The 27,353-nt window shown below is 43.3% G+C and overlaps 1 protein-coding gene across 1 annotated transcript in view; it reads left to right on the top strand.

Annotated features, from left to right (window-relative positions):
• RNF130 (ring finger protein 130) overlaps window positions 1-27,353 on the top strand; it is a 132,277-nt gene that overhangs the window by 12,941 nt on the left and 91,983 nt on the right. Inside the window, exon 2 of the mRNA XM_040622636.1 lies at window positions 18,706-18,900. Coding sequence (XP_040478570.1) covers window positions 18,706-18,900 — 195 coding nt within the window. The remainder of the gene's footprint in view (window positions 1-18,705; window positions 18,901-27,353) is intronic.

Genomic DNA, 27,353 nt, shown 5'->3' with positions numbered 1-27,353 from the left:
ACAAACCAGCTGGCTTAAAACAACACAGATTAATCGTCTTACAGTTCTGGCAGTGAGAAGCCCAAAATCAGGTCTCACTAGGCTAAAATCAAGGCACTGGCAATCCTGCACTTTTCCCGGAGGCTCTAAGGGAGAATCCGTTCTCTTCGTTTCCCAGCTTCTAGGGGCTGCCTGCATTCCTTGGCTCATGGCCCTTCCTCTGTCTTCAGAAGCTGTAGGGAGGCATCTGCAGGCTCTATCTGACCTCCTGCCTCTCTCTTGCACATTTCAAAGACCCCGTTGATGACCTTAGGCCCACCCACACAGTCCAGGGTAATCTCTTTATTTTAGAGTCAGCTGAAGAGCAACCTCCATTCCCTCGTTCTGCGAAACCTAACATATTCACAGGTCCCATTCAGGGGGAGGGGGGAGCGGCATTCTGCCTTTCATACATCATGGACTTGGGCTAGCTCCCCGTGATTACAGCCTTCTCTTCTCTGGGTCTGCACTTACTCTTTTAATAATAACTTCTGAAATTTTGCCAAGGATCAGCAGTTCCCTAGCACGTCCATAATTTGCACAATCCACCTTCATCACTTTGTAAACAGTGGAGTGGTATTTACACAGGTTACTTTTCTAATGTCACTCTTCCGGGATTCACCAGACTGATTCATCTGGATCAGAAATCCTGAACTCATGTGGGGCACCTGCTTCAAATCCTTATTCAGCAAATACTCATTCAGTACCTACTGTGTGGCAGGCAGGACGAGAAGTTCCTGCATGCTGTCTGGGCGGGGAGCAAGGTGAGTCAGCCCCTGTGTATTGTCTAGTGGTGAAAACAGACATTGAACAGGTGATAACACAAGTAATTGTTCATTACTCATTCTTGGGGAAAGTACCAGGATGCCAAGAGGGCATAAATGAGAGTGCTAGCCCAGTCCAGGATGGTCAGGGAAGGCTCCTCTGAAGAAATGTTAAAGCTGAGACTAATGCATGAGCGCATATTAAACTAAGAGGGGCACAGAAAGGAAGACCGTTCCAGGGCCGGGGATCCTATATGAAGACCAAAAGATACAAAAAACCTTTGGTTTGCTGGGGAAATGAAAGGAGTAATTTATAGACTAAGGGGAAATTGGTATACAGTAGAGGTGAAAGGGTGGGTCAGTACTTTCTAGGCTGTGTTAGGATTTTTGACTTTATCTAAGAAGAACAGAAAACTTCTGAAGGGTTTGCTGGTTTGTTTGTTAAATGTTCCGTTGTGGTAAAATACAGACAATACAAAATTTACCATCGTAACCATTTTTTAAATGTACAGCTCAGTAGTGTTACGTGTATTCACATTGTTGTACAAGCAATCTCTAGAACTCTTTATCTTGCAAAACTGAAACTCCCCGTTTCCCCTCCACCAGCCCTGGCAACCGCCCTTCTACTTTCTGTCTGAAATCTGACTGCTCTAGGAACCTCCTAGAAGTAGAATCACACGGTATTTGTCGTTTTGCGACTGACTTGTTTTCCCTTCGCGTAATGTCCTCAGCGTCCGTCCATGTCGTAGGGTGTGTCGGAGCACCGTTGAAGGGTTTTAACCTGAGGAGTGGGCTAGCCCGGTTTTTTCTTTGAATTAACATATTTAGCGATTACCGACACAGAAGAATACACAGTCGTTAAGTCTACAGCTTGATGAGTTACCGTGCCATACACACTGTGATGTAACCCCAAACCTGGTCATGAACGTGAGCGTCACCAGCTCCACGGGGTTCCCCAGAAGCCCCCTGTCAATCACGACACCCCCTCCCGCCCTCCCCGGCCCGAACACCACGGACTGTGCCCGTTGTTTCACTTTGCGTGCAGAGGGCTTGCTACGCATGCTTCTGTATTGTGACGAGCTGCTTTTGCTCCCATCGCCACTGTGTGAGGCACACGCTTGTTACCCCCCGTACAGTGGTTTTGTCAGTGGCCCCGAGCGTGGGTAGGTCACAGTTTATCCGCGCCTCTGTTGATGGGTTGTCTGCTTTGTGGCTGTTACAGCTGATGCTGTCGTGCACCCTGTGGACACATATGGAGCGTTTTAGGGTGTGTGTGCTCAGGAGGGCACTGTCCTCTCCCTCTCAGTTTTCTTTCAGGCCCAGGATGTCCAAGACAGTTCATCGTCTTTCCTCCAAAACTCTGTTCCTCCTCCGATGTGTGCTGTTTCAGTCAACAGCACCACCTTCTACCCAGGGTGTTGTGCCAGAAACAGAGACATCTTCTTCAGGCCTCCAGCCCCCGTATCTAATTACTTACCAAGTCTTGTTATCCAGATTCCTGAGTGTCTCTAAAATGTGTCCACTTCTCCCCACATCTACTGCAGACTACTGTCATCTATCCAGACTATGGTCTCCTGACAGGCGTCCTTGTGTCTGCTGTCACCCACTCTAACCCATTCCCTATGGTGCGGGAACACAGACTGTCTTGCTCGCGCATCTACATGTATCCCCAGTATTGTGCTTATTATACTTACGAATGTGACGCTGTGCTCTTGGTGTTCTCTGATACAGCATCTTAAGGCCCAGCACTTAGGTCAACAGCTATAATAAATCTGTATTTCTAGTAGTCTTCATGTTAATTTCTAACTTTTTTGCTTTACTTTCCAAATCTGATTAGTTGGGTTTGGGGGTTTTGGGGTTTTTGTTTATGTTTTTCCATTTCATGGTGACTAAAAAGAGCTTGTAAAGCGGTAGAAATGTCAGTTCTGCCAATTTTTGCAGGGCATTTCTTTTTTTAAGATTTTATTTATTTATTTGACAGAGAGAGAGACAGCCAACGAGAGAGGGAACACAAGCAGGGGGAGTGGGAGAGGAAGAAGCAGGCTCATAGCAGAGGAGCCTGATGTGGGGCTCGATCCCATAACGCCGGGATCACGCCCTGAGCCGAAGGCAGACGCTTAACGACTGTGCCACCCAGGCGCCCCTGCAGGGCATTTTTAAAAAGGCATTTGTCTAATAAATGAGGGACTTTTGAGTTAAAAGTAGATGCTCTCATCCGTAAATCCATGTAACTCAGCTATTTTACTGTAAGGTGAAAACAGACACGTGTGAGGGAGTCACTGCTATCCTCTTCACATTTGTCGGATCCCACTCAGGACACCTCAGATACCGTTTGTAGGAGACACAACAGTGAGACACAGATTGAGAAAGGCACCCAGTGTTAATCCATAATGAAACATCGGTAAAGCTTCGTTTCTTATTACCTATAACAGAATGATTTTCTTTTTTTAACTCAAGTAAACTTAGAAAGGTCAGTGGATATAAGATCAATACAAATACAAAAAAGTTAATTGTGCTTCTATATGCCAGGAACAAGCAATTAGACAATAAGTTTTTTAAAATACCATTTAAAATGGCATTGGCACCGAAAACTACAAAACATTGTCACAAGAAATTAAAGATCTAACTAAGGGGAGAGACGTCCCATATTCATGGATCCAAGGGCTTACTATTGTTAATATGGCTGATTGACTTACAGGTTCAACATAATCCTAAGAAAATACCAGCTGGATTTTTGCAGATTGACAGGCTGGTTCTAAAATTCATGTGGACCCTGAATAGTCAAAACAATCTTGAACAAGAAGAACAAGATCAGAGGGCTCACATTTCCCGATTTCAGAACTTACTACAAGACAGTGTGGTACTGGCACAGACCTGCAGATCAATGGGATAGAAGTGGTATCCAAAAAACCTTACATTTATGATCAATTGATTGTTGACCAAGATGCCAAGACAATTCAGTGGGGAAGAGAACAGTCTTTTCAACAGAAGGTGCTGGGACGACTGGATAGCCAGAAGGACTGAAGGGGACAGAGAGGAGGCCAAAGAAATGTGCACTTCTCAGAGTTAAGTGGTTCGCCCCCCACTGACACTGCTGAGCAGGGTGTTTGCAGAGGGCTAGAAAATTTCCTCTGTCTGGTGATGTAGAAGCACAGTGACTAGAAATTTAGAAGAAAGCAGCCCTACTATTCTCTGAGTTCGCCAACCCCAGGGCAAAGAAAGCTGGGTAATTACAGGTCATCTTAATGGAATGAGAGATTTCTTGGAGAAGCCAGCATGAGCGCACCAGGTACAAACAGCAGTTTCACCGGGACGAGAGTGCATCACAGAGAAACCTACCCCGAGAATCTGTAGGTGGGCTTTCCAACAGTCTCTGCACCCAGCTGCAGTGTCCTTTAGTCTTGCTCTGATGGTCGCCCTTCTCAGGTTCTGCTCCTTGACAGAGGAAACAAAAGCAAAAAAACGTTTTGGGAAATGTTTTCATCCACTGTTTTGTTGACCCCGCAAGTAGACCTATTCCTTTCCTACTTTTCTTGCTGTGAAAAAAACTTTTAAAGAAATGTTTTGGGAAGGGGTTGAGGGAAGCCACTTTGCTTGTTCCTGTCATTATTTGCAATCTTTAACTCTTCCTGGGCTTTTTGATTTTTGGAAAAAAAAAAAATTGTAAGTCTGCACTGTCATCCTGCGTTTGCCTCTACAGCTTTTGTGTGAGTCTTTTATTATCTTGTGCATTCTTGTTGGTTTCTTCATTATCTTTCTCATCGGTTTCTTCATTATCTTTCTCATCAGGATGATTTGTCATTACCCAGCTATCTTTGCCCTAGGTTTTGCAAACTCTGTAATGATGGGTTGCTTTCTTCTGAGTTACTAGTCACTCTGCACTCTGGGCGTGTGTTGGGTTCTGGGTTGCAGTTTCCCCTGGTTGTCCCTAGCCATTATCTTGTTGGAGATGAAGTGAATGGTAAAGCAGATCACAAACTTGTTAGACACCCTGCTTTTAGCTGAACAAGATCTCCACAGTTCTGTAGATCCTTGACACCCATCAGTACTCTCTCTTGTCTGCCAGCTTGGTGACCTGTTAAGAACTTTCATATTTACTCTGTTTGGCTGGTTGACATAGGTATATTGCCTCCATCAAAGTTTCATTTCTGTCTCTTAGGTTCTTGAGTTCTGTTCACTTGGATTTCCCTAAAGGACGTCTGTTATCTTGATAGAAAATATCTTCTTCTTTTTTCCCCTCTGAATAGTAGTTCCTTAGATATACTTTGCCTTCATTACAGGCTAATCTCAAGACCCACTTCAACAAGTCCCATTGATTAGTTGTTATTTAAGATAAACTAAAGGTTTTTCTTATTATTTATATTTATTTGTTTACAGACATCTTAGATTATGAAAACTTTAAACCTCTTCTTCTCAATTTGTTCATGTGAATAGTCTCTCACAGTGGGTTTTTTTTTTTTTCCTAACTGTCCTCCACAGGGACTGACTTCATGATTTTTTTTCATGTTCTCCTACCTCCCTCCTCAGCAGTTAGCTATTCCTAGCCCATCAGTTTTTCTTTCTTTTTTTTTTTTTCCTGTAAGGATGAGTCATTTCTTTTAGCTCCCATATTATTTATTCAAAGGTTAACAACAGCATCACACCCTTAGCTAGCACCTGTCAAGTGCAAGGAATGGTGGAGAACTGCGGGGATAGAAATTTGCATAAAGCAAGGACCCTAAGATGAAGAAATGTTCTTGCTATAGGAGCTCTGTATATATTTTGCATATTAGCTCCTTATCCGATACATGAATTACAACTGTTTTCTCCCATTCGATCGGTTGCCTCTTCATTTTGTTGATGGCTTCCTTAGCTGTGCAGCAGCTTTTTAGCTTGATGCAGTCCCACTTGTGCCTGCTTTTGGTGCCTTTACTTTTTACTCAAATCCAAAAAATCACCACCAAATCAAGGAAATTACTGCCCATGTTTTGTTCTAGGAATTTTGTGGTTCCAGGTCTTATGTTCAAGTCTTTCATCCATTTTGAGTTGATTTTTGTCTGTGGTATAAGATAGTGGTCCAGTTTGATTCGTGTTGCTGTCCGTTTTTCTTAGAACACCATGTACTGAAGAGACCATTCCTTCCCTGTTGCATATTATTATCAGCTCCTTTGTTGTAAATTGTGTGGATTTCTGGACTCTCTATTCTGTTCCATTGATCTGTGTCTTTTTTTTTTTTTTCTTTTAAGGGGGGTGCAGAGGGAGAGAGAGAATCTTAACAAACCCCACACTCAGCACAGAACCCGACACGGGGTTCAGTCCCACAATCCTGAGATCATGACCTAAGCTGAAATCAGGAGTCGGACGCTTCATTGACTGAGCCTCCCAGGCACCCCTGTGTGTCTGTTTTTATGCCAATACCGTACAGTTTTGATTAGTACAGTTTTGTAATATAGTTTGAAATAAGGAAGCATGGTATCTCTAGTTTTATTTTTCTTTCTCAAGATTGCTTTGGCTATTCAGGGCCTTTTGTGGTTCCATGCAAATTTTAGGATTATTTATTCTCTTTCTGTGAAAAATGCCATTGGAATTTTGATAAGGATTGCCTTGAATACCTTCCAATTAGAATATCTTTCCATTTATTTGTTTCTTCCTTAGTTTCTTTCATTGATGTCTTATAATTTTCAGTATACAGATCTTCTACCTCCTTGGTTAAGTTTAGTCCCAGGTATTTCTTTCTTTTTGATGCAATTGTGAATGGGATTGTTTTCTTAACCTCTCTTTCTAGTAATTCTTGATTAGTGTCTAGAAATGCAACAGATTTATGTGCATTGATTTTGTATCCTGTAACTTTACTGAATTTGTTTATTAGTTGGCTTTTTGGTGGAATCATTAGGGTTTTCTATGTATAACGTCATGTCATCTACAAATAGAGACAGTTTTACTTCTTCCTTTCAGATTTGGATGCCTTTTATTATTTTTTTTCTTGCCTAATTGCTGTGGCTAGGAATTCCAGTGCTACGCTGAATAAAAGTAGTGAGTGGACATCCTTGTCTTGTTCCTAATCTTAGAAGAAAAGGTTTTGGCTTCTCATCGTGGAGTAGGATGTGAGCTGTGGGCTTGTCTTATATGGCCTTCATTATGTTGAGGTACATTCCTTCTATACCCATCTTGTTGAGAGTTTTTATCATAAATAGATGTTGAAGTTTGTCAAATGCTTTTCCTGCATCTGTCGAGACGATCGTGTGGTCCTCCATTTTGTTCATGTAGGTTATCACATTCAGTTGTGGAGGTCGAACCATCATTGCATCCCTGGAATAAATCCTACTTCATGTGGTATGTGACCCTTTAACTGTATTGTTGAATCCATCATGCTTACATTTGAAATTATGTTTCAGATCGCCCAGTCTTTGTTAACATTGTCACTGTGTCGGACTCATTAGTACTAGAAGAAAGAAGTAACAAAACAGGAATGCTTCCATATTCTTTACTTTTCTGCCCAAGGATTAATCATGCTTTCCCGAGTTGGCAGCTTTCAGTTATAAGATAAATAAGTTGTGGCAATCTTACGTACAGCATGTGACTGTACCTAATAATACTGTAGTACATACTTGATATTTGCGAGAGACTAGATCTTAAGTGTTTTCACCAAATACAAAAAAATAGGAGTAACTTAATGAGGTGATGGATATAGGAATTCACTTGATTGTGGTAATCATTTCACAGTGCATATCAAATCCCATTGTATACTGTAAATATATGTAGTTTTTATTTGGTAATCGTACCTCAGTAAAGCTGGGGTGGGGGAGGGGAATAATGCCTTCAAAGACTCTCCTGCCCCGTGGTGTCCTTACAACACGTTTCCTTCTGTGCATCAGCCGTGTTGAGGGGTAGTCAGTGGCTTTGCTCTGCCTTGGTGGGGTTTTGGTGGCAGCCAAGAAAACTGAACGCACTATTTAAGTCTTGTCTCTGAATTGTCACTTTCTTGTTTTTCAGCAGGAATTTCAGTCTTGCGTGTTTAGGTAAATGATGATGCTGTCGGTCAGGAATTCCATGGTGGGAAGATCACATTTGAAGGGGGAAAATGATGAGCTTGAGATAGGCAGTACTGATGGAGAAATATCTAGCAGACAGTTGAAAATTATAGAATAAAACACAAGAGAGAGATTTAGACATTACGTACATACAGGGGATGGTTGAAGCCATGGGAGTGGATGAGATTGCCCACGGACAAGAGAGGGCCCAGGGCAGATGCTTGCTGAAACCCTTCCAGCTAAAAGGCTAGCAACGGAAAAATGAGAAGGAGTAGGCAGAGAGGTGAGAGGAAGGTGTGGTGGACGGGAGTCAACAGAAGAGAGAGCTGCAGAAAAACTCGTACTCGGTGCTGTAATGCTTTGGTGGAATGGGGAGTGATGTGGATTAAGTAATGATCATATGCTTCCTTCGCACTGTGGTACCACAATTGTCCAAGGACCTAGCATGATTTTTAGTTATTTTGATTTGTAGCATCTCTCCTGCATGAATTATTTGTTGTATCAGTTGTAATAGAAATTATTTTTGAACATAACTTTTCAGGTGAAGTGATTTGTATCAGCCATCATTTAGAATTACTCTTAAGATGCTTTTTATTATGTCATGGAGAACATCCAGCAGATATATTTAAGTTGTAAGGATGTGAAAAATAATCAAAATCCATTTGAGATATACAGTAACTAAGTATAGAAGACAAACGATAATGGATAGCTATTGACAATTAAACGTGCTGACAGTTCAGCTACATATGACCCTTTTGCAATGTTGACTGAAATACCCAGCACTCCAAGTGTGCAGAAGACAGCGTATTGTTGCCTTCTTGTTAGAACTCCATACCCAAAGGTAATGACTTGTAAAAATTGGTTTCTTTAGAATAAATATAACCAAAGAAGTAAAACTTGCCAATTAGGAGAAAAATAAGGGACACGTTTATTTTACTTTTTAAAGATACTAGATTTAAAGCTGAAAACTAGGTACAGTAACATTTGAGAACCTATACAAGTAAAATGTTTTCTTCAGCTCCTCATCATAAGAAGCAGGAAACAATGTCTTCAAAGTGCTGGGAGAAAAGTAACTGCCTAGAACTTTTTACCTAATTAAGCTGTCATTCAAGAATGGGATCATATGAAAGATGTTTTCAGATATAAGAAGACAAGTTTACTCGAAAACCTGACTTTACCCTGAACAGATCCTCATTTGAAGGAACATCAAAGGGATGTTATTATTCTCATAAGGAAGGAGGAAATGAAACACAGAAGGAAAAAATGAGATGTGAGGACAGTGATGATGAATTTTTTTTAAGGTTTATTTATTAGAGGGGCACCTGAGTGGCTCAGTCGGTTAGGCGTCTGCCTTCTGCTTGGGTCGTGATGCCGGGGTCCTGGGATCGAGCCCCGCGTCGGGCTCCCTGCTCGGCGGAGTCTGCTTCTCCCTCTCCCTCTGTCTTCCGCTCCCCTTGTGCATGTGCACGTGTGCACTCTCTCTCTGTCAAATGAATAAATAAAATCTTTAAAAAGAAGATTTATTTATTAGAGAAAGCATGGGCACACATGAGTCGGGGGGAGGGGCAGAGGGAGAGAATCTGCAAGCAGACTTCCCGCTGAGTGCAGAGCCTGACCCGGGGCTTGATCTCACGACCCTGAGATCATGACCTGAGCCAAAACCAAGAGTCAGAGGCTTAACCTATTGGGCCACCCAGGGGCCCCTGTGATGGTTGTTCTTAAGTGTCATCTTTACTGGGCCAGAGGGTGTCCAGATAATTTGGTCAGATATTCTGAGTGTTTCTGTGAGGGTGTTTTGTTTTGTCTTTTTTTTAAAGATTTTATTTATTTGACAGAGACACAGCAAGAGAGGGAACACAAGCAGGGGGAGTGGGAGAGGGAGAAGCAGGCTTCCCGCCAAGCAGGGAGCCCAATGTGGGGCTTGATCCCAGGACCCTGAGATCATGACCCAAGCTGAAGGCAGATGCCTAACAACTGAGCCACCCAGGCGCCCCTCTGTGAGGGTGCTTTTAGATGAGATTAACATTTAAGTCAGTAGACTGAATGAAACAGGTCAAAGCAGATTGCCATCCCCAATGTGGGTGGGCCTCATCCAATCAGTTGAAGGCGTGAATGAAACAAAAGACCTCATTTTCCTTCCAGTAAGACAGAATTCCTCTTGCCTGACTGCTTTTGAATTGGGACATTGGCCTTTCCCTGCCGGCAGACTCAAACTGAAACGTTATCTCTTCCTGGGTCTCAAGCTGCTAGGCTTTGGACTCAAACCACATGATTAACTCTCCAGCTTGCTGACTTACCCTGCAGATCTTGGGGCTTGTCAGCCTCCATAATCCCATGAGCTAATTCCTTATAGAAAATCTCTTTATACACACATGTATCTTATTGGTCTGTTTCTCTGGAGATCCCAGACTAACGTAAGGACTGACAGGTATCTGTAGGTAATATTTAACAAGCACTGACCATATGAAACGTTAAATATTAGGGATGGGATAATTAAAGCAAGGTAGAACTGAGTACGGGTAATTACACATAAGATCAAAGGGGGTGATGGGAGCTGCATTCAGCAGTGGTTTGAACGGTGGCCTCCCAGAAGATGTGTCCACGCCCTAATCCCCAGAACTTGTGAATGTGGAAACCTTATTTGGAAAAAATTACATTTGTAGGCATAATTAAGTTAAGATCTTGAAATGAGAGCACCTTGCATTACCCAAGTGGGCCTTAAATCCAACAGTAGGTGTTCTTAGAGACAGAGTCAAGGCACAGACACGGTGGAGAAGGCCATGTGCAAACAGAGGCAGAAGTTGGAACGATGCGGCCAGAAGCCAGGGTCACCTGGGGCCACCAGAAGCTGGGAGAGGCAAGGAAGGGTTCTCCACTGAAGCCTTCGGAGGGGACGTGACCCTGCCAGCACCCTGATTACAGACGTCTGTCCCTCAGAACTGTGAGAGAGTAAATTTCTGTTGTTTAAGCAGCAGGTGTGCACTGCTTTGGTGGGGTGGCCCTGTGAAGCCAATACATACTTTAAGAGCCCGTGCTGTTCAGGAAGGAACTAGAGACACTGATTAAATGTAAACTCTTTGTCAGGTATACATGTTAACATTTTAAGAGTAACCTCTACAAAGTAGGACTTGAATATATAAATGGAGGAAAAGGGGGGACAGAAAAAATGTGATCATTGCTTTTAGAAGTAGAGAAGGGTGGGGGCGCCTGGGTGGCACAGCGGTTAAGCGTCTGCCTTCAGCTCAGGGCGTGATCCCGGCTTTGTGGGATCAAGCCCCACATCAGGCTCCTCCGCTATGAGCCTGCTTCTTCCTCTCCCACTCCCCCTGCTTGTGTTCCCTCTCTCGCTGGCTGTCTCTATCCTGTCGAATAAATAAATAAAATCTTTAAAAAAAAAAAAAAGTAGAGAAGGGTGGGGGGAAAGTATAAGGAAGCTTGGGAATGACAGGATACAGGAGAACAAAGTCAAGTGATCGAAGCGGGTCCAGGTCTCTCCTGCAAGCAATACGCGTTCACTCACCCTGGCGGTCGAGACTGTCTTTGCAGTCTAGTGAAAAAGAAACCCTTACGCTGCTTCTCAGAGTAGTGATCCGTGCAAAAGTAAATACGATTAAAGGAAACCGAGTCTCCCCGAACGCAGTGTCGGTATTTAGAATAACTGTGCTTCCTTCAGATCTTATGAAGTAGCCCAAGCGAGTGGCGGGTCTGATCGCCTTGATTACCAGCGTTGGATCTACGAAGCTGAGTCGCCGGGATGGTGTCGTGTTTTTGCCGAATCTGCAGTTGCTCACGTAACTGCTGTTAGTTACAGAGTTACGGATGTTTTGTTGTCTGCCTTCAGAGGTGAAGAAAACGCTAGATTTCATTTAGGGTGGTGAAAATAAAGATGGTTTTCCCTCATTCAAGTTCCACCAACCTTTTGGGTTCTGCCTGCGCAGATCCTGCTGAAGAGTCCCTGCTGGAGATGTTCGTCTTCCAGCAGCTCTCTCCTCTCCCAGAGAGCTACCACGTCCTTTGAGTGAGGGGAGGAGGCGAAGGGTTGACGTCCTGGCTGCCTCCCCGTGTCAAAGGACTTTCCAAGGACGCTTTCTCCTAAGGTTTGGCCTTCTTGGTGGGCTTGCCTAGCCAGGCGTGGATCCTGGTGGACAAGGAAAGCCCCTCAGCAGGGATAAAGCCCCCATCTCAGCCATTGCTGCTTGACTCACACAAGAAGCGCGAATGCTCCAAGTGACAAATCCCTGCTTCCATTGCTTACAGTGTTCTGTGTCGGAACTGGAATCTCAAAGCTGGGCTACTTTCAGGGTTCAGGGATTCAACACTTAGCAGGGTTACTAGGGGTCTTGTTCCTTTTGATCTCTCCCCTTTGCCATCCTAGCTTTAACTTCATCCCAAGGTTGTTGCCTCTTTATCGCAAAATGGCTGCCAGCAACAGCTGCAGCCACATGTCTCATTATTAACTTCCCGTGGCAAACAGAAGAAAGGCCTCTCCTCAAATGTAGTTTAAGTTCTTCACTTTCCTGTGGCTCATCTTAGACTGTATGTCTACTTCCCTCCCCCTGGAGCTGGAGCTCAAATCGGTGTCACTGAAAGCATATGGCTGGGTAGAGGTGATCTGTAGATGCCAAAATTAAATAAGGTTTTTGTTTTTGTTCTTGGGGGGGCAACTAACAGAATCTGCTTCAGACCCCGGGGTGATCCCATGGTCCTGCCTGGAAGTGGGGCAAAGTCACCTGGAAACAAACCAGACAGAGTGACAGTGTGTCTACCTGCCTCCCTTCGTGTGAACCACTGGAGACATTCAAGAATGCCTGTTACTCATCAGGGTCAAGACCAGTTTCTGCTTAGAGTAGGAGAGAATGGATCCCTTTCCTGTGTATAATTTTCCATATTCTTTTCCTGATTCTTAGCATGTTGTTGACCTGCTTTAGTTGTATATAGTGGAAACTGTGGATTTATAGAAGGAAAAAATGAAAAGTAGTTTCTCCGGAAAGGGCTGATTGGCACAAGATGTTAGTAAACATTGTCCTCCCAATAAGAAAAAAGTGTATCATCAGTGTGGGGAGAAATTCTAGCCCTGAGAGTCCTCGACCTACATTGGAGTGGTCCGAGTGCTCGGTTACGTCAACACTGAGGGTTCAGATGTAGAGAGAGGCGTCAGGGAAAGACTAAGAGGGAGGGCTGTGGAGGAGGACGAGGAGGAAGGGAGGAGGAATGCCAGGAGGATGAGGGCCCTGAGAGCAGAGTGCTCAGCTGAGATGGGTGTTACTGAGAGTCAGTGTGGAGGAGGACACTGTGCCCCAGGATTTATTGGTGCCTTTTGGCCAGGGCACTTTGACGGAGTGGCTGGATGCAGAGATTAAAATATGATGAGGAATAGTGGACACTGAGGAGTGGAAACAGTGGGGACAAGCAGCTCTTGACAACTGTGACAGTAGATGGGAGCCTTTTGAGATGCCTGCTTTCTTTTCTTCTTTATTTTTAAGATGGAAGGGACCGGCAGGTTTGAGAGGGAAGAAGACAAAGAGGGAATGATCATTAATATAAGGTTCCTGAAAAATCAAGACAGGCTAGGGTCCAGATCATCTTTCCTGGCCATGATGATAGCAAAACCTACCAGAAAAGAAAAACATGAACAGAAGTGGAAGGGGGTGGGGGGAGGGGAAAAGGAAATTAGAGGAACAAAGTCAATACAAGATTAAGAGAAAATTTGAACTTACAAATGAGTTAATGAGAAATTAAGACGAATGGAAAGCAGAACGTTTCAACAAGATTCAACACACTGAAGACGAGTAATAAAAAGATGCTAGATGTAAGCGAAAGTGTAGAAATCGTAAGGGAGTAAGTTATCTGTGGACGTGGACAAAGGGATGAAAGCTAGACACGTAAATCCAGTCGCTGAACTTAAAAATCAACAAACTGGAAACACAAATAACGAATTCCATTTTGTCCTTTGAATCGTAAAATTAGGATTTAACAGAGGGAAAATAAGGAAATTCGGGATAAGAAGCCGGAAAAACCTAAAGATGAAAGAGATTATAATCTAATGTGGAAATAGGAAGCAAAGAACCAGAACATACCTGACCATGGAAACATCTAGACCCAGGGTAACTAGTTGGGCTTTATCTTTATTTTTACATCTTTTGTAGGAGCCGGCCGGTAGAACGTCACGCCGGCCAGACCACGGGAAGCAGGGGTCCCTGGCACAGACTCTTTCTTTGCGTCGGATCTTGCTCAGCCTCCCTCTGTCATTGTCTCCCTTCACCGAGGAGGTCCGGTGCCTGCTCCGTGCCTGTGAGGAGATGCGAGTCTCACCCTCGAGGAGAGACTCACAATAAACCACAGTTGCTAGGACAGTAGGGTGAATGCTACAGTGGCTGTCGTCTCAGGATGCCATGGAAACACAGAGAGCCTAGCTCAGCCTCAGGAGGCTGGGGGGGCGTTCCGGAGGAGATGTTTTAGCAGAACCCTGAGGTTTAGGAGGAGGTCGGCAAGGGAGCGGTGGGCTGGGCATTTCAGACGGAGGAACCGAGACGCCCGGGCTCTGAGAGCGGCAGGCGCCCCAGGGGAGCTGTGCTGTGCCCCAGCCCCGCAGGGCTCTTCACGGCAGCAGATTGGTGGTTCTCGGGCGTGGGAGGAGACGTGGCCCACACAGTAACGTAGTGACCACTACACGCTAGATGGGCCGTTTGCGTTGTCATGTGATAAGGTCTAAGGAGAACCAAAGTGGGAGTTTCAGGCTGCTTGGGGAAGAGAGATTTTATTTATTGACTTATTCTCCCCTCAAGAGCGCTTTAAAGGTTTACATGGTCCTTGTGCCAGAATATTTTTCCTCTGTTCCCACTGTTTTCAGAACTTGATTGTCTTACGTGGGTATAGCGTTGTAACTTGGGTTATGTGTCATCTTGATTTTCTTGAGAGTTCGAGAGAAGGGCTTCGTCTCTGTTCTCGTGCTGGTCACTTCTGCACCCCCTCCTCTCTGCCTAGGAGTTTTCCAGGGTTCCGTTTGGGTTCCAGCCCCCACGAGACCTTTACCATCATGTTGCTCTTTTCCTGGATTTCTAAGCACCCTTCATGTTGGTGCATTATACTACCAACCAGTCTTGCTGTTTCTTTTGTGCCGGGCACACCTTGGCAATACACTTAGAGGTTAAGATTCAAGACCAAGGTGTTCCCTTGTTGCTGAGGCGCTGTGCTCATTGAGGTGAGGATTCTGTAACTGTTCCCATCAGTGATTGTTTGGTTCTTATCAAGGAAAATATAAAATTCTCAGTACTGTTTCTGGGTTCAACAGGAAAGGCCGTATGGAAAAATAATTGAAGTTCAGTCTCTCTGTAATGTAACATTTTTTCAGGTTTGTCGAAGTATAATTCACAAAATTGTAAGATACTGTAATACAATATTTTATTTCATCTGTAATTTCCCATTTTCACGATAGCGTCCTAAAAGTTTTTTCTGACACCATAACTAATAAAGGCAAAGGAGTCAGAGGTGAAGTCCTCCTCTAGATTTGGCAGGTTAAAAAAAAAAAAAAAGTAAAATGATTCTGAATTTGAACAAAATTGCTATTGATAAATCTTAGTGGTTCCTAATTGCGTACTTTATACCATACTGCGTCTTCACTTAATAAATCGCTTCAAGTGTAAACAACTGGTATTAAATTGCGAAGTAGAGCCCCTGGACCGGTTCCTCTTCAGTCCTCTTGGGAAGTTGTTTTAGAGCTGTTCGCATTTTCTCTGTTCAAGTTATTTTTTAATTGCAGGAAGGAATGAATAGATAAAATAAACACGCGATCCTATTAAGTGGTTATGAAAACCTCTTATTTTCGTTTTCTGAGTAATGAAAACTCCTTCCTTGAACAGGAACGTGAATATCTTATTCTCGCTTATTATTGCATATTCTCGCTGATACAACTGTTTGCAGAGACCTTTAATGGATGATGACTCGGGTGAATTTGGGGAGCAGGGATGTTCTTCCGCTCCTGCGGTCTGTTGTTGGAGTTTGTTTGGACCCCGCACCTGTGGGTGGGATCTGTTGTTCTTAGTTGGGGGGGGGGATTCCTTAAGAGAACTTTCAGGTTCTCCTTCAGTATGTTTGACAGATTTTGCTTTGTGGTTGCATCCTTCCCTGTGTCTTTTTAGTCTTGGAAATTATGAGTGTTATCTTGTAAGAGGATGATGACACTGTCAGCGCAGTGGGGAGAGGGAACGAGACGGGAGCAGTAGGTGTGAGGAGCCGGGGACGCGGGCCGGACATGTGCTCTGAGCTGTGGGTGGATTTCACACACATCGGTGCAGAAAATCCCCACGGCACCAGACTGGAACACTAGGGCCAGATAAGATGAAACCCATGAAGCTAAAGGAAAGGGAATTGATTTTTTAAAGATTCATGTATTTATTTATTTATTGAGCGTGCACGCAGAAGTGGGGGAAGGGGCAGAAGTAGAGGGAGAGAGAATCTCAAGCAGATTTCCCCCTGAGCAGAGGGCTCAGTCCCTCAACCCTGAGATCACAACGTGAGTCGAAATCAAGAGTCAGACGCTTAACTGACTAAGCCACCCGGTTGCCCCAAGGGAATTAATTTTTTAAAGCACTTAAGAGTAGAGAAATTATTATAGCCTTTTTCTCATATATAACTCTCGTGAGGTGAGAATTTTGACTCAGTCTTTGTAAGTAAAAGTTGAAGAGATCATGAGCTGAGCGTTGATCATTGTTCAGCTGTGAGTAGTCGATCTAGGATGTGAGCCCCACGTCTTGCTGATTCCACGACCATCCTGTTTCCTCCTTACTGCCCTGTGAATACGCGTGAAATCATAAGAGACACGGGGTAAGTCACACAAGAAGGATTATTTTGCTGAAGACGAGTATACAAGTCCTTCTGGGTATTCCTGATTCTGTATTTTCTTCCAGGGTTTGTGCAGCAGTGTGTTTCGAAAAATAACAAATGAAACACTTGAAACCAGCTCTTCGGTTGCTCTCTATATCAGTATTTAAGGTTTTTCTAAGACAGGAAGGCTACAGTAACACGTAGCCTAAATGCTTATATTTAAAGCAGCATAATTATCTGGGAAACAAATACCACTGCAAGTAAACAGTCTGTTTCAGGATTTCAGAGTTCCATGATGCCTTGAATGCGTCTCTCAATAAATAGTTGACTACTGGTGCACCTGGGTGCCTCAGTCGGTTAAGCGTTTGCCTTCGGCTCAGGTCTCGATCCCAGGGGCCTGGGATGGAGCCCCACATTGGGTCCCTGCTCAGCAGGGAGCCTGCTTCTCCCTCTGCCCCTCCCCCCACTTGTGTGTGCACGCTTGCTCGCACACACTCGCGTGCACTAACTCTCTTTCTCTCAAATAAATAAAATCTTTAAAAATGAATAAAATACTTGACACTAAAATTGTAATGTAGGCTTTTTTTCCATCCATTTGATTTGAGAATAGGACGAAAGTTTCGGAGTGCAGAAATTGTTTAAAGAAGGAGTGATAGTTGTCAACAATGTAAATCATGACATTGTGAAATTATTTACGTCTCCGTTGTGTCAGGAGACCTCTGGTAGCAGATACGCTCTTGTTATGATTCTTCACTGCGATAATAAGAGCACTTGGGGAAAGTACTGTGTAAGTGGGAATGAGTGATAGTTGTTCCATTTCCCTGAAGTTAGTCGGCCTCTCTACACTGTGCAGTTTAAGTAGCATAAGCGTTTCATTTCTGCAGCTCAGTAGTGTGCTTCTGGGTGTGGAAAGCATATATATTTCCCCACCGGTGTCATCTTTTCATAGTCTATTATTAATACTGATTTAGTATTTTTATTATTCCTTTGCTTTTAGTGTTACCCTTTTTTGGTCTGCTCCCTCCACCCAGCCAGTGCAGAGCCTCGGGCCTGCTGTCCTCTGGCGCTGCGGGGGGCGGTCTACAGACTTCACCTCCATGACTCTTTCCCCCTTCTGGACCCCCTGCCTTTTCACTTTCACCTGTTAGAAACGTGAGGAGGCGGGGAGAGCAAAGAGCAACGAGGGGTGGCTCCTTAAGATTTGCAAAGGGTGGCAGAGCGATGGTGACCATATACATAGACTCGGATTGAGCAGCCCGGCCTCCCAAGTTCCCGTGTCCTTATGGGTGTCTGCAGCAAACTCTCCCCCCAGATCCACAATGATGCCTTGTAATTAGTGTCCCCAGGGAGTGTTCTGGGGTCTCCATGTGTCTTGTCAGACAGGTGGTTATAGTGAGGTTAATATATGTATCTTAATGTGGAATTGTAATTTTTACCAATAAATGTGAATTAGAGGAATAATCTATTCTAGTTCCTAGTTTCGTGTAATTTTAACAATTTAAACTTCCAATGCAAGCCAAAACTTACCTTTCTAATTTTCTTAGACGCTTATTAAGAAATACGTTCAAACATGCTTGAATTTCAACAAGCCACTTGGTAACTGAAGCAGGAGTTAGTTTGGCTGCCTCGTTTACCTCCAGCCAAATCAGTCTCTTTCTGCAGCGTGGGAGTGGGGTGAGAAGGGGTAGGGAAATGGGAGTAGGGTAGGGGTGTGGAGAGAAGAGTAAGTGCCAGCGAATGAGCAGAAGTCAGAGGTAGATCTCAGCCACCTGGGTGTTGGGGGATGGGGGCGTCTGGTGGAGACCAGCCTGCACTGGGCGTAATCAGTCTGTTTCACCTTTGTCAGTCTATGAAGCTGAACAGGAGTTTCCACGGTTCGCATTTGCATCACGGGTAGCATTTTAAAGGAACCTGTCTCTCCCTGTACAGATGCGGGTTCAGGTTCATGGGTATACTCATAGCTCTGCTGGCAGTGAGCCGCTTGAAGCGCTTTGGATACGGAGTATTTGGGGAACAGTTGAGCACTTTGATAAAGACTTGATTGATTTTATTTATCTTGAGAAAAAATTGTTTTTTTCTTTTCTGTTTAGTTGCTGATCATCTGGGCTGCGATCCTCAAACACGGTTCTTTGTCCCTCCTAATATCAAACAGTGGATTGCCCTGCTGCAGAGGGGAAATTGCACGTTTAAAGAGAAAATATCACGGGCTGCTTTCCACAATGCAGTTGCCGTAGTCATCTATAATAATAAATCCAAAGAGGAGCCCGTCACCATGACTCATCCAGGTAAACAAAACAAGGGGGGGTTGTAAATTTTGTTTTTCCTTCTAGAAATTAGCGCTTTGTCGGTCAGCATTCTACCGCCACTGAACCGCATCATTCACAACATAATTCTATGATTATATTCAGTTTTTGATATTCATTCTTGGTATTACCATTTGTTTCTTGAGATGCATGTCTTTTTCCTTTACTTGAATTTGTGTCTTAAATAATGACTTACGTAAGAGTCTAAAACTTGCACTAGTAGTAACTGGCTGCGAATCCTTAGTCGTTTTCACATTTCTACATTTCACTTCATAACTTTGGAAAATAACGTGTTCCCTTGACAATCATTCGTCTAGGTTACGGACTCTCCAGGATTACCTCTTCGAGGAGTTTTCCTTTGATTTTTTCAGGATAAATGTCGAAACGGACTCAGTAGTAACTGTATTTCTTCATTTCTGGTGGGAGCATTTGAGGATATCTGTAATCTAACTGCTTTAATAACAATAGTTGCAATTTATTGAGCACTTACTATATACACGCCAGGCACTGGACTATGGGGTTTGAGGGGGAAGAGCTTGATTTTTAATAGACTTTATTCTTTAGAGCAGTTTTATGTTCCCAGCAAAGTTGAGTGGAAAGTACAGAGATTTCCCAGCCCCACACATGCAGAGCCTCCCTCACCATCAGCACCATTCGGTCCAGCTGGTGAACCTACAGTGACTTATAATCACCACGGTCCGTAGTTTGCTTTGGGGGTCACTGCTGCTGTTGTACAGTCTCTGGGTTTGGACAGATATGTACCCACCGTGACGGTGTCATACAGAGTATGTTCACTGCCCTAAAGATCCCCTGTGCTCTGCCTGTTCGTCCCTGCCCCCGTCCCTCCCATTTCTCCACCCCTGGCAACCACTGATTTTTTTTTATTATTTTTTTAATTTTTTTTACTGTTTCCATGGTTTTGCCTTCTCCAGAATGTCCGGTAGTTGGAATCCAACAGTGTCTAGCCTTTTCAGACTGGCTTCTTTCACTTAGTGATATACTTTTAGGTTTCCTCCAGGTCTTTCCATGGCCTGATAGCGCATTTCTTTTGAGTGCTGAATAGTATTCATTTTCTAGACGTACCGCAGTTTATTCACCTGCTGAAAGACATCTTTGTTACTTCCAAGTTTTGGCATTATGAATTAAGCTGCTATAAACATTCGTGTGCAGGTTTTTGTGTGGATGGAAGTTTTCAGATCCTTTGGGTGCATGATTGCTGAGTTGTACAGTAAGAGCGTGTTTCATTTTATAAACTGCCAAACCATCCTCCCCAGTGGCTGTACCATTTTGCGGGTCCGTCAGCAATAAATGAGAGATCCTGTTCCACATCGTCACCAGCATTTGGTGCTGTCCGTGTTCTGGATTTTTGCCATTCTAATGAGTTGTTTTAGTTTGTGTTTTCCTACTGACATGACGTGGCTCTTTTTAATACCTATTTTCGTAGTCCTCGCCATAGCCCTGCGTGGTGTAGGCGCTCCCCCATCTCCTAGACCAGGGGAGCCCAGCAGGAGTCAGACCAGCAGGTTTGCCAGTGGTCTCTCATCTCTTAAAGTTGAAACCCAGACAAAGTTAAGTTCTGTGTCCATAAAGATTTTAAAGTTTAATGACATATTTAAAGAATGTGAATGACAATCAATTTTAGACAGAAATCTTGCAAAGGCCTCTGCACCCTAATTGAGGGTCACCTTTTGTGTCTATTTTGATAGAATAATGAGATGGATTTAAATTTTATTGTTCTGTGACTTGTTTTCTTCCTTTCAAATTAAGCCTTTTAGAATGAAACTGTATTTTTTCTAGTTGCAAAAGTAACACGTGCTTACTGTAGAAAAACTGAAACAATAGTACAACAAAGAATAAAATAGAATGAGTGATTTTTCAGTATCCAGAGATCACTGGAGTCCTGTAGCTTTTAATTTCTTCAGGGAAACCACGAGGAGATTAAGGGACAGTCTATTCCAGCTGGCCATCTGTGTGGGAACACTGGATTAGAGACAGTTGCTTTTCTGCTCTAGGTCTCAGAGCAGGTGCTCTTCTTTTAGAGGGAAGAAAAACATTTGAGATTTTGGACCTGATCATCCCATACTGATTTCTTCTTACTGGAAACATGAAGAATCCTGGAGAGGGAGAAATTCATCTGAGCAAAATGTATTTTTCTTTCCTGGTGGTGTTATTTTATGTCCATAAAACTGCAAAGAAGTCGCTAGAATGAGTCTTTTAGATATGAGAAGATCTGGGGAGTATGAGAGGAAATTGATGTCTTTTTCTTTTAATGATTGTTATTTTAAAAAGGAGGGAAGCCTCTATAAATTATCGCAGATTTCCCCCCCATCTGTGTTCCTTGACACATTAGTTTATTCACATATGTTCATAGATGACCCATGGCCGAAAAAAGGGGAGTGGTAAAATAACTTTAGGAAACTGCTTGAAATGTAGTCCACTTTCAGAGGCTCCTGAGAGACATACTGAGATCTCTGAGAGTCTTAGGGTTAAGAATTTGTTCTATGTAGATTAATCTGTGGTTTCCCAAATTTATTTGACCACGTAACCCTTTCATCACAGTTTAGTGTGTAGCAGCACAAGGAAGGAACTTTAGGGCCAGAGTTTGAGGATCTAGTGTTAGGAAGTGGAACCTTGGTGAGGCCAGTGGAATCAAAGTAGACATGAGAACAGTGAGAAATGGCTTTATGTTGTAATTAGACACATGAAAAATCAGAGTAATCTGGGAAACCAAATTGGTATAGTACTGCGGAGAGAAATTGGCATTATGTGATATCGTTAAAGAACTTCTCCATTGTGATCCAGGAATTGCATGCCTGCGGACATCCTTTAGAGTACTTTCCAGACTTCAGTGTGCATACAGATCACCTGGGCATTTTGTTAAAATGCAGATTCCGGTGCAGCATATCTGGGAGCCTGAGATCTGTATACAGCCTGAGAGTCTGTATTTTTAACAAATTCCCAGGTGATGCTAATGCCTCTTTTCCACTGACTTGCTTGGTGACACAGGACAAGTTGCCTGGGAAGGCGTCTTGTGACCGTAAACCGAGGTGCTGTGGAAGGCCTTGATTCCCCGTCGTGGAGGACAGCCACTGTTTGTCCTTCTTATGAGATCTCTTTCTGCCTCCAGCCGTGTGGGAGCCAGTGGGGAGATTTCATGTATTTACACAAGCATTTATAGCCCCTCTCTGTCGTCCTCCAGACCCTGTTACTCTTGCGTGTGCGTGGGAAACACACGAGAGTATTCACGACAGCACTGTAACAGCAAGTTATTAGAAACACGCAGCTGTCCAGCACAGGAGAATGGAGTGATTGTGGCGTATTTATATAGCAGTTAACTGTCAATGAACTAAAGCCACGTGTATTTACAGGACTAAATCCCAAAAACATAATAGCGTAAGAGATTAAGTCGTAGAAGAAGATGTAGAAGAACGGCATTTGAACGAAGTTAAAAAATGCAAAACAGTAGTTGTCTTATAAGCACATGTATATATATGAATAAAATAACAAAAGCATGTGTTAGATTAACAGATGCCAAATTTTGGGATGATGGGTCTTTCTGGAAAGGGGATGGGGGGAGAAGGGAATTTAGGATGAGGGAGAAGTAAATGAGGTTCGCACGTGTCTGTCATGTGTCACTTCTTAAGCTGAGGGTTGAGTACATAGATGTCCATGATATTCTCTCTCATTCTTGGGCTTTGAAATATTTCAAAGTAAAAATCATAAGAAAAACTCTGTAAAGGATTAAAAAGTAAACAGAAGAGTGGCGCTTCTGGCTGTGACCAAGTGAGGAGATCACCGATTCTCTTCTCAAAAGAAAGCGACTCTAAAACTGGACAAAACTGACAAAGCAACCACTTCAGTGCTCTGGAAATCAGCCAGAGGCATACAACAATCTGAGGCTCATTTATGTTTTGAAAAGCTGCCAGACTTTGGGTAGGAACAATGGGAAGCTGTGGTGTTTGGCCAGGGGCTGCTTCCCACACTCCCCAATGTGTTGTATGGAGTTTCTGCCGGGGCAGGGTGGGTGGTGAGGACTGAGGGCTTGCCCGGCAGTGACGGAAGGGTGGGTGACGCCCATGTCTGTGGAAGTGATTTCTCGGGGACAGGCAGGTGGAGAAAGGCCGGTGTCTGTCTCTCCCAGCCCAACATTGCAGCCAAGTGTGTTCCTGTCTGAGACCACATGCTGCATGGTGATCTCGGAGCTGAAACTGTTTACCCTCCTGCATGACCTTGACACTGTGCACATGCAGGTCGGAGACAGAATGGACTTGCAGAAGTAACCCAGGCAGGACTGGAAGTGGTCACAACTTTGAACACTGTTCTCTCCCTACACCCAGATCCATTAGCAGATGATTTCAGCCTTACTGATTGGAGATGTTTGAGCACCCGTGTCCAGTGACTGGCTGACAGCTAGTCCTGACAGAGTGTTAAAGACATAAGAAACTGAGCAGAGACACCAGCAGCTGCGCAGCAGAGGAAGCGTACTTCGCAGGTCTGACCCTGCCATGCTACTAAACAATGCAGGCAAACGAGGCAACAGCAGCAACCTTAAGGGCAAAAAAATGATCAGAATACAGAGTTGTGACATTTTATTGTCTGAAATGTCTGGTTTTCAACAAAAAATGACAAGCTATGCAAAGAAATATGAAAGTGTGACTCATACTCAGAAAAAAGAAACTACAGGGGCACCCGGGTGGCTCAGTTGGTTAAGCAGCCGACTCTTGATCTCAGCTCAGGTCTTGATCTCTCAGGGTCGTAAGTTTGAGCCCCTTGTTGGGCTCCACACCGGGCATGGAGCTGAGCCTATTTAGAAAATAAATAAAAGAAAAAGTCGGCAGAAGCTGCTTCTGAGTATTCCCAGATGCTGAATTTAGCAGAGAGAAACCTCAAAGGAATTAATGTATGTTTGGAGAACTAGAGGAAACGGTATTTAAAGAATTAAATTGAAAATATAGGGGTGACTGGGTGGCTCAGTCATTAAGCGTTTGCCTTCGGCTCAGGGCGTGATCCCAGGGTCCTGGGATCGAGCCCCGCATTGGGCTCCCTGCTCTGCTGGGAGCCTGCTTCTTCCTCTCCCACTCCCCCTGCTTGTGTTCCCTCTCTCGCTGGCTGTGTCTCTCTGGCAAATGAATAAATAAAATCTTAAAAAAAAAAGAAAGAAAGAAAATATGACAACAGTGAATGGCAGCAGAAGCCAAGACATAGAGATTCTCAGTAAAGGTTAGAAAAGTTATCGAAAAGAGCCACATGGAAATGGAATTGAAGAGTACAATACTGGAAATGAAAAATATCACTTGAGGACTTGAACAGCGGATTCAAAACAGCCGAAGAATCCGTGAGCTTGAAGATAGAGCAATAGAAATTATGACTGTGAAGCACAAGTTTAAAAAAAAAAAAAAAAAACCTGAAGAAAATGAACAGAGCTCCCAGGCCTGTAGGACACTGTCACACCCCAGAGGAGAGGAAGTGGGAGAAAAAATACTTCAGGAAATAATAGCCGAAAACTCTCCAAAAAAGATGTTTTGTAGAAATGGATAAGGTAATCCTAAAATCAAAGTACTTAGGATAGCCCAAAGAATTTTGAAAAAGAGCAACAGTGTCGGAAGACTTCATGCTACTTGATTTCAAAACTTCAGTAATCAGGGTGTTGTGGCATTGGCGTAAGGATGGGCCTGTAGACTGATGGGTCAGAATTGAGAGTCTAGAAATAAATCCTTCTTTTATACTCCTTTGATTTTCGGCAAAGGTGCCATGACATTTCGGTGTGGGGAAAAGATAGTCTTTCCAACAAGCGGTGCTAGAGCAGTTCTCCAGGTGCAAAAGACAAAAAAGAATGAAGACCCTTACTTTACGATGTATAAGAATGACCTCACGATAGATAATAGACAAAAGGTAAGAAGTAAAACTACATAAACCTCTAGAAGAAATCGTAGGAGAAAGTCTTTGTCACTTGGAACAGCAAGTTCTTACTCCAAAGGCACTATCCATAAAAGACAAGAACAGTGTTAGTCTTCAGAAGTAAAATACCTTGTCATTCAGAAGACACCATGAAGAAAATGAAAAGTGCAAACCCACAAACTGGGAGAAAATATTTCCGGCTCATAGATCTGATATGTGACTGGTATATAAAGAATTCTTAAAAATCAGTAGTAATAAGACAACTTAATTTTAGAGTGGGCAGAGGATGTAATGATTTAACATTTCGTCAATTATTAGAAAACAGTCATAACAATGAGATATTATTTCACACTCACTAGAATGACTACAATAAAAAAAAGTCAGATATGACCATGTTTTGTTGAGGCTGTGGGTAGACTGAAACCCTCGCGTATTGTTGGTAGGAATGTGAACTAGTACAACCAGTTTGGAAAACAGGCAGGGCTTCTTTAAGTGAAGCACAAATTTACCGTATGGCTCAGCAGTCCTGCTCCCGGGTGTCTACCTAAGAGAAACGGAAACACTGAAATGTCCACACAAAAACTCGTGCGTGAATACTCATGCATTATCTACAGTAGTCCAGATAGGGGAAACAACACCGGCGAGTGGAAAAGTAAAAGCTGGCCTATTCACCGAATGGAATACAGTTCACTTACACAGAATTAACTACTGAAACCTGCAACAACGTGGGTAAACCCCGAAAGCCTTCCTCCGGTGAAAGCGGCAGTTAGCAACACTGCATATGGCAGGATTTCATTTACGTGGAATGTCTAGGGAAGTCCCGTTTGTAGAGACACAAGGCAGGTTAGCGGGTGTGTGGGCTGGGCGCTGGGTGTGCAGATCCCCTGCAGGCGGGCACGAGGGAACTGTGGGAACTGGGGGTAATGAAAACATTCTAAAACTGGCTTGTGGTGGTTGCACACCCCCTGTAAATTTACCAAAATCATTGAGTTTACACTTACAGAACGTGAATGTTATGGCACGTAAATGAACACTTCATTAAACTGTTGTTCAGAAGTGTGAGGCAGGGGCACCCGACTGGGTCAGTCAGTGGAGCATGTGACTCTGGATCTTGTGGTCATGAGTTTGAGCCCCACGGTGGGTATAGAGATTACTTTTTTTTTTTTAAAGTGTAATGCAGGTCACGTTCAGACGCAACACAAAAATTCTTAAACTGGAAGCTTCATTTGAGTGGTGTGCCCTGAAGGATTCTTACTTTGAGAGACTTGTAGCAAGTATTTGTGAGGTGATCTCTTGTGACTTTGGTTCCCATTTTAAGTATTCGGGGTAAAATGTTAAAGACCATATATGGATAGGATGATGTTAAAATGTGAGCAAGAAAAATGTGAAAATAAAGACAATCACTTTGCTTTACAATGAGTAGAAACACACTAAGTGCCCGTGTGTGCAAGACAGAAAGATTAACTCCCAAGTCGTGACCTGAACACAGAGGTTAAACATTTCAGAGTTACAAAGTCTTCGTCTAAACCAAACTGTTCTAGTTGGTGCCGTTTTATTTTATTTAACCTGAAAAGTTACACAGATTATTTAAATGAAAGCACGGATGTATTGTTAACAAAAGCAATGGAAGTAAATCCATTCCTTGAAAAGATTTCTGAAATACACTTTTAATTTTTACTTTTAATTAGAGAAAAATTAAAATGCCATTTTGTTTGGGAATTTGTGGATGATGTGCAAACAGGCGCATTTTAGGGTGTGAAAGGGTCTCGGTTGCTTCTTGATAAGAGAACTTTTGCCCTTTCTTCTTTGAACCCCTAAGCTATTGTTCGTCATCTCCTGTTTTCCAAGCAGAACTCTGTCTCGGTTTCAGTCCGTTCTCCGTGGGGGTGCACCTGTTAACATATTCCTCACCCGAGAAAAGTGTTGTGGAGTCTTTTGTCTGACTGCAGATCGCGGCTTCTGTAGCAGTCCCACTGTCTTCTACTTTCTTCATCTTTCAGATTCTTATTTAAGGGTCTGTCACTGACCTGCAGTTTGCCAGAGGATTCTGCATCATCTTTTTAGTTATGAAAACAAAAATAAATCTGTCAGATAATGGAGCACCTCTAAAATAGCGGAGAGTTTGGCATTGACAGTCACAGGCTGGAATTGGAATCCCAGGCCCAGTGATGACAGCCTGAGGACTTCGGGTGACTGAGCCTTTAAACCGTTGTCCTCATTTGTACGACAGCGAGAGCATCTGCCTAATTGCCTGACAGGATGATCGTAACTTTATTGAGATAATGAGTTTGTTAAATTGTACGGTTGTTGTCACTTATTATTCTTGTGCCTTGAACGAGCACTACCTCTTTTATAATTACAGAATCAATTTACTTCTCGGACTTCAAAACTAGTACTTATTTTTTTACATTTCCGAGTATACTTTTTCTTTGTTCTTCTGGTCTTTCTTCCCTATGACAGAGTTGTTTCAGATGCATTTATTGTAAAATAATCAACAGGTACTAAATTACATTTGCTCTGTGCCAAGCATTCCGTGA

The sequence above is a fragment of the Ursus maritimus genome, unplaced genomic scaffold, assembly GCF_017311325.1.
Source record: "Ursus maritimus isolate PB19 unplaced genomic scaffold, ASM1731132v1 scaffold_5, whole genome shotgun sequence".
NCBI classification, from domain to species: domain Eukaryota; kingdom Metazoa; phylum Chordata; class Mammalia; order Carnivora; family Ursidae; genus Ursus; species Ursus maritimus.
Note: the sequence above shows the minus strand (reverse complement) of the source record. Positions and strands in the feature narration are given on the sequence as shown.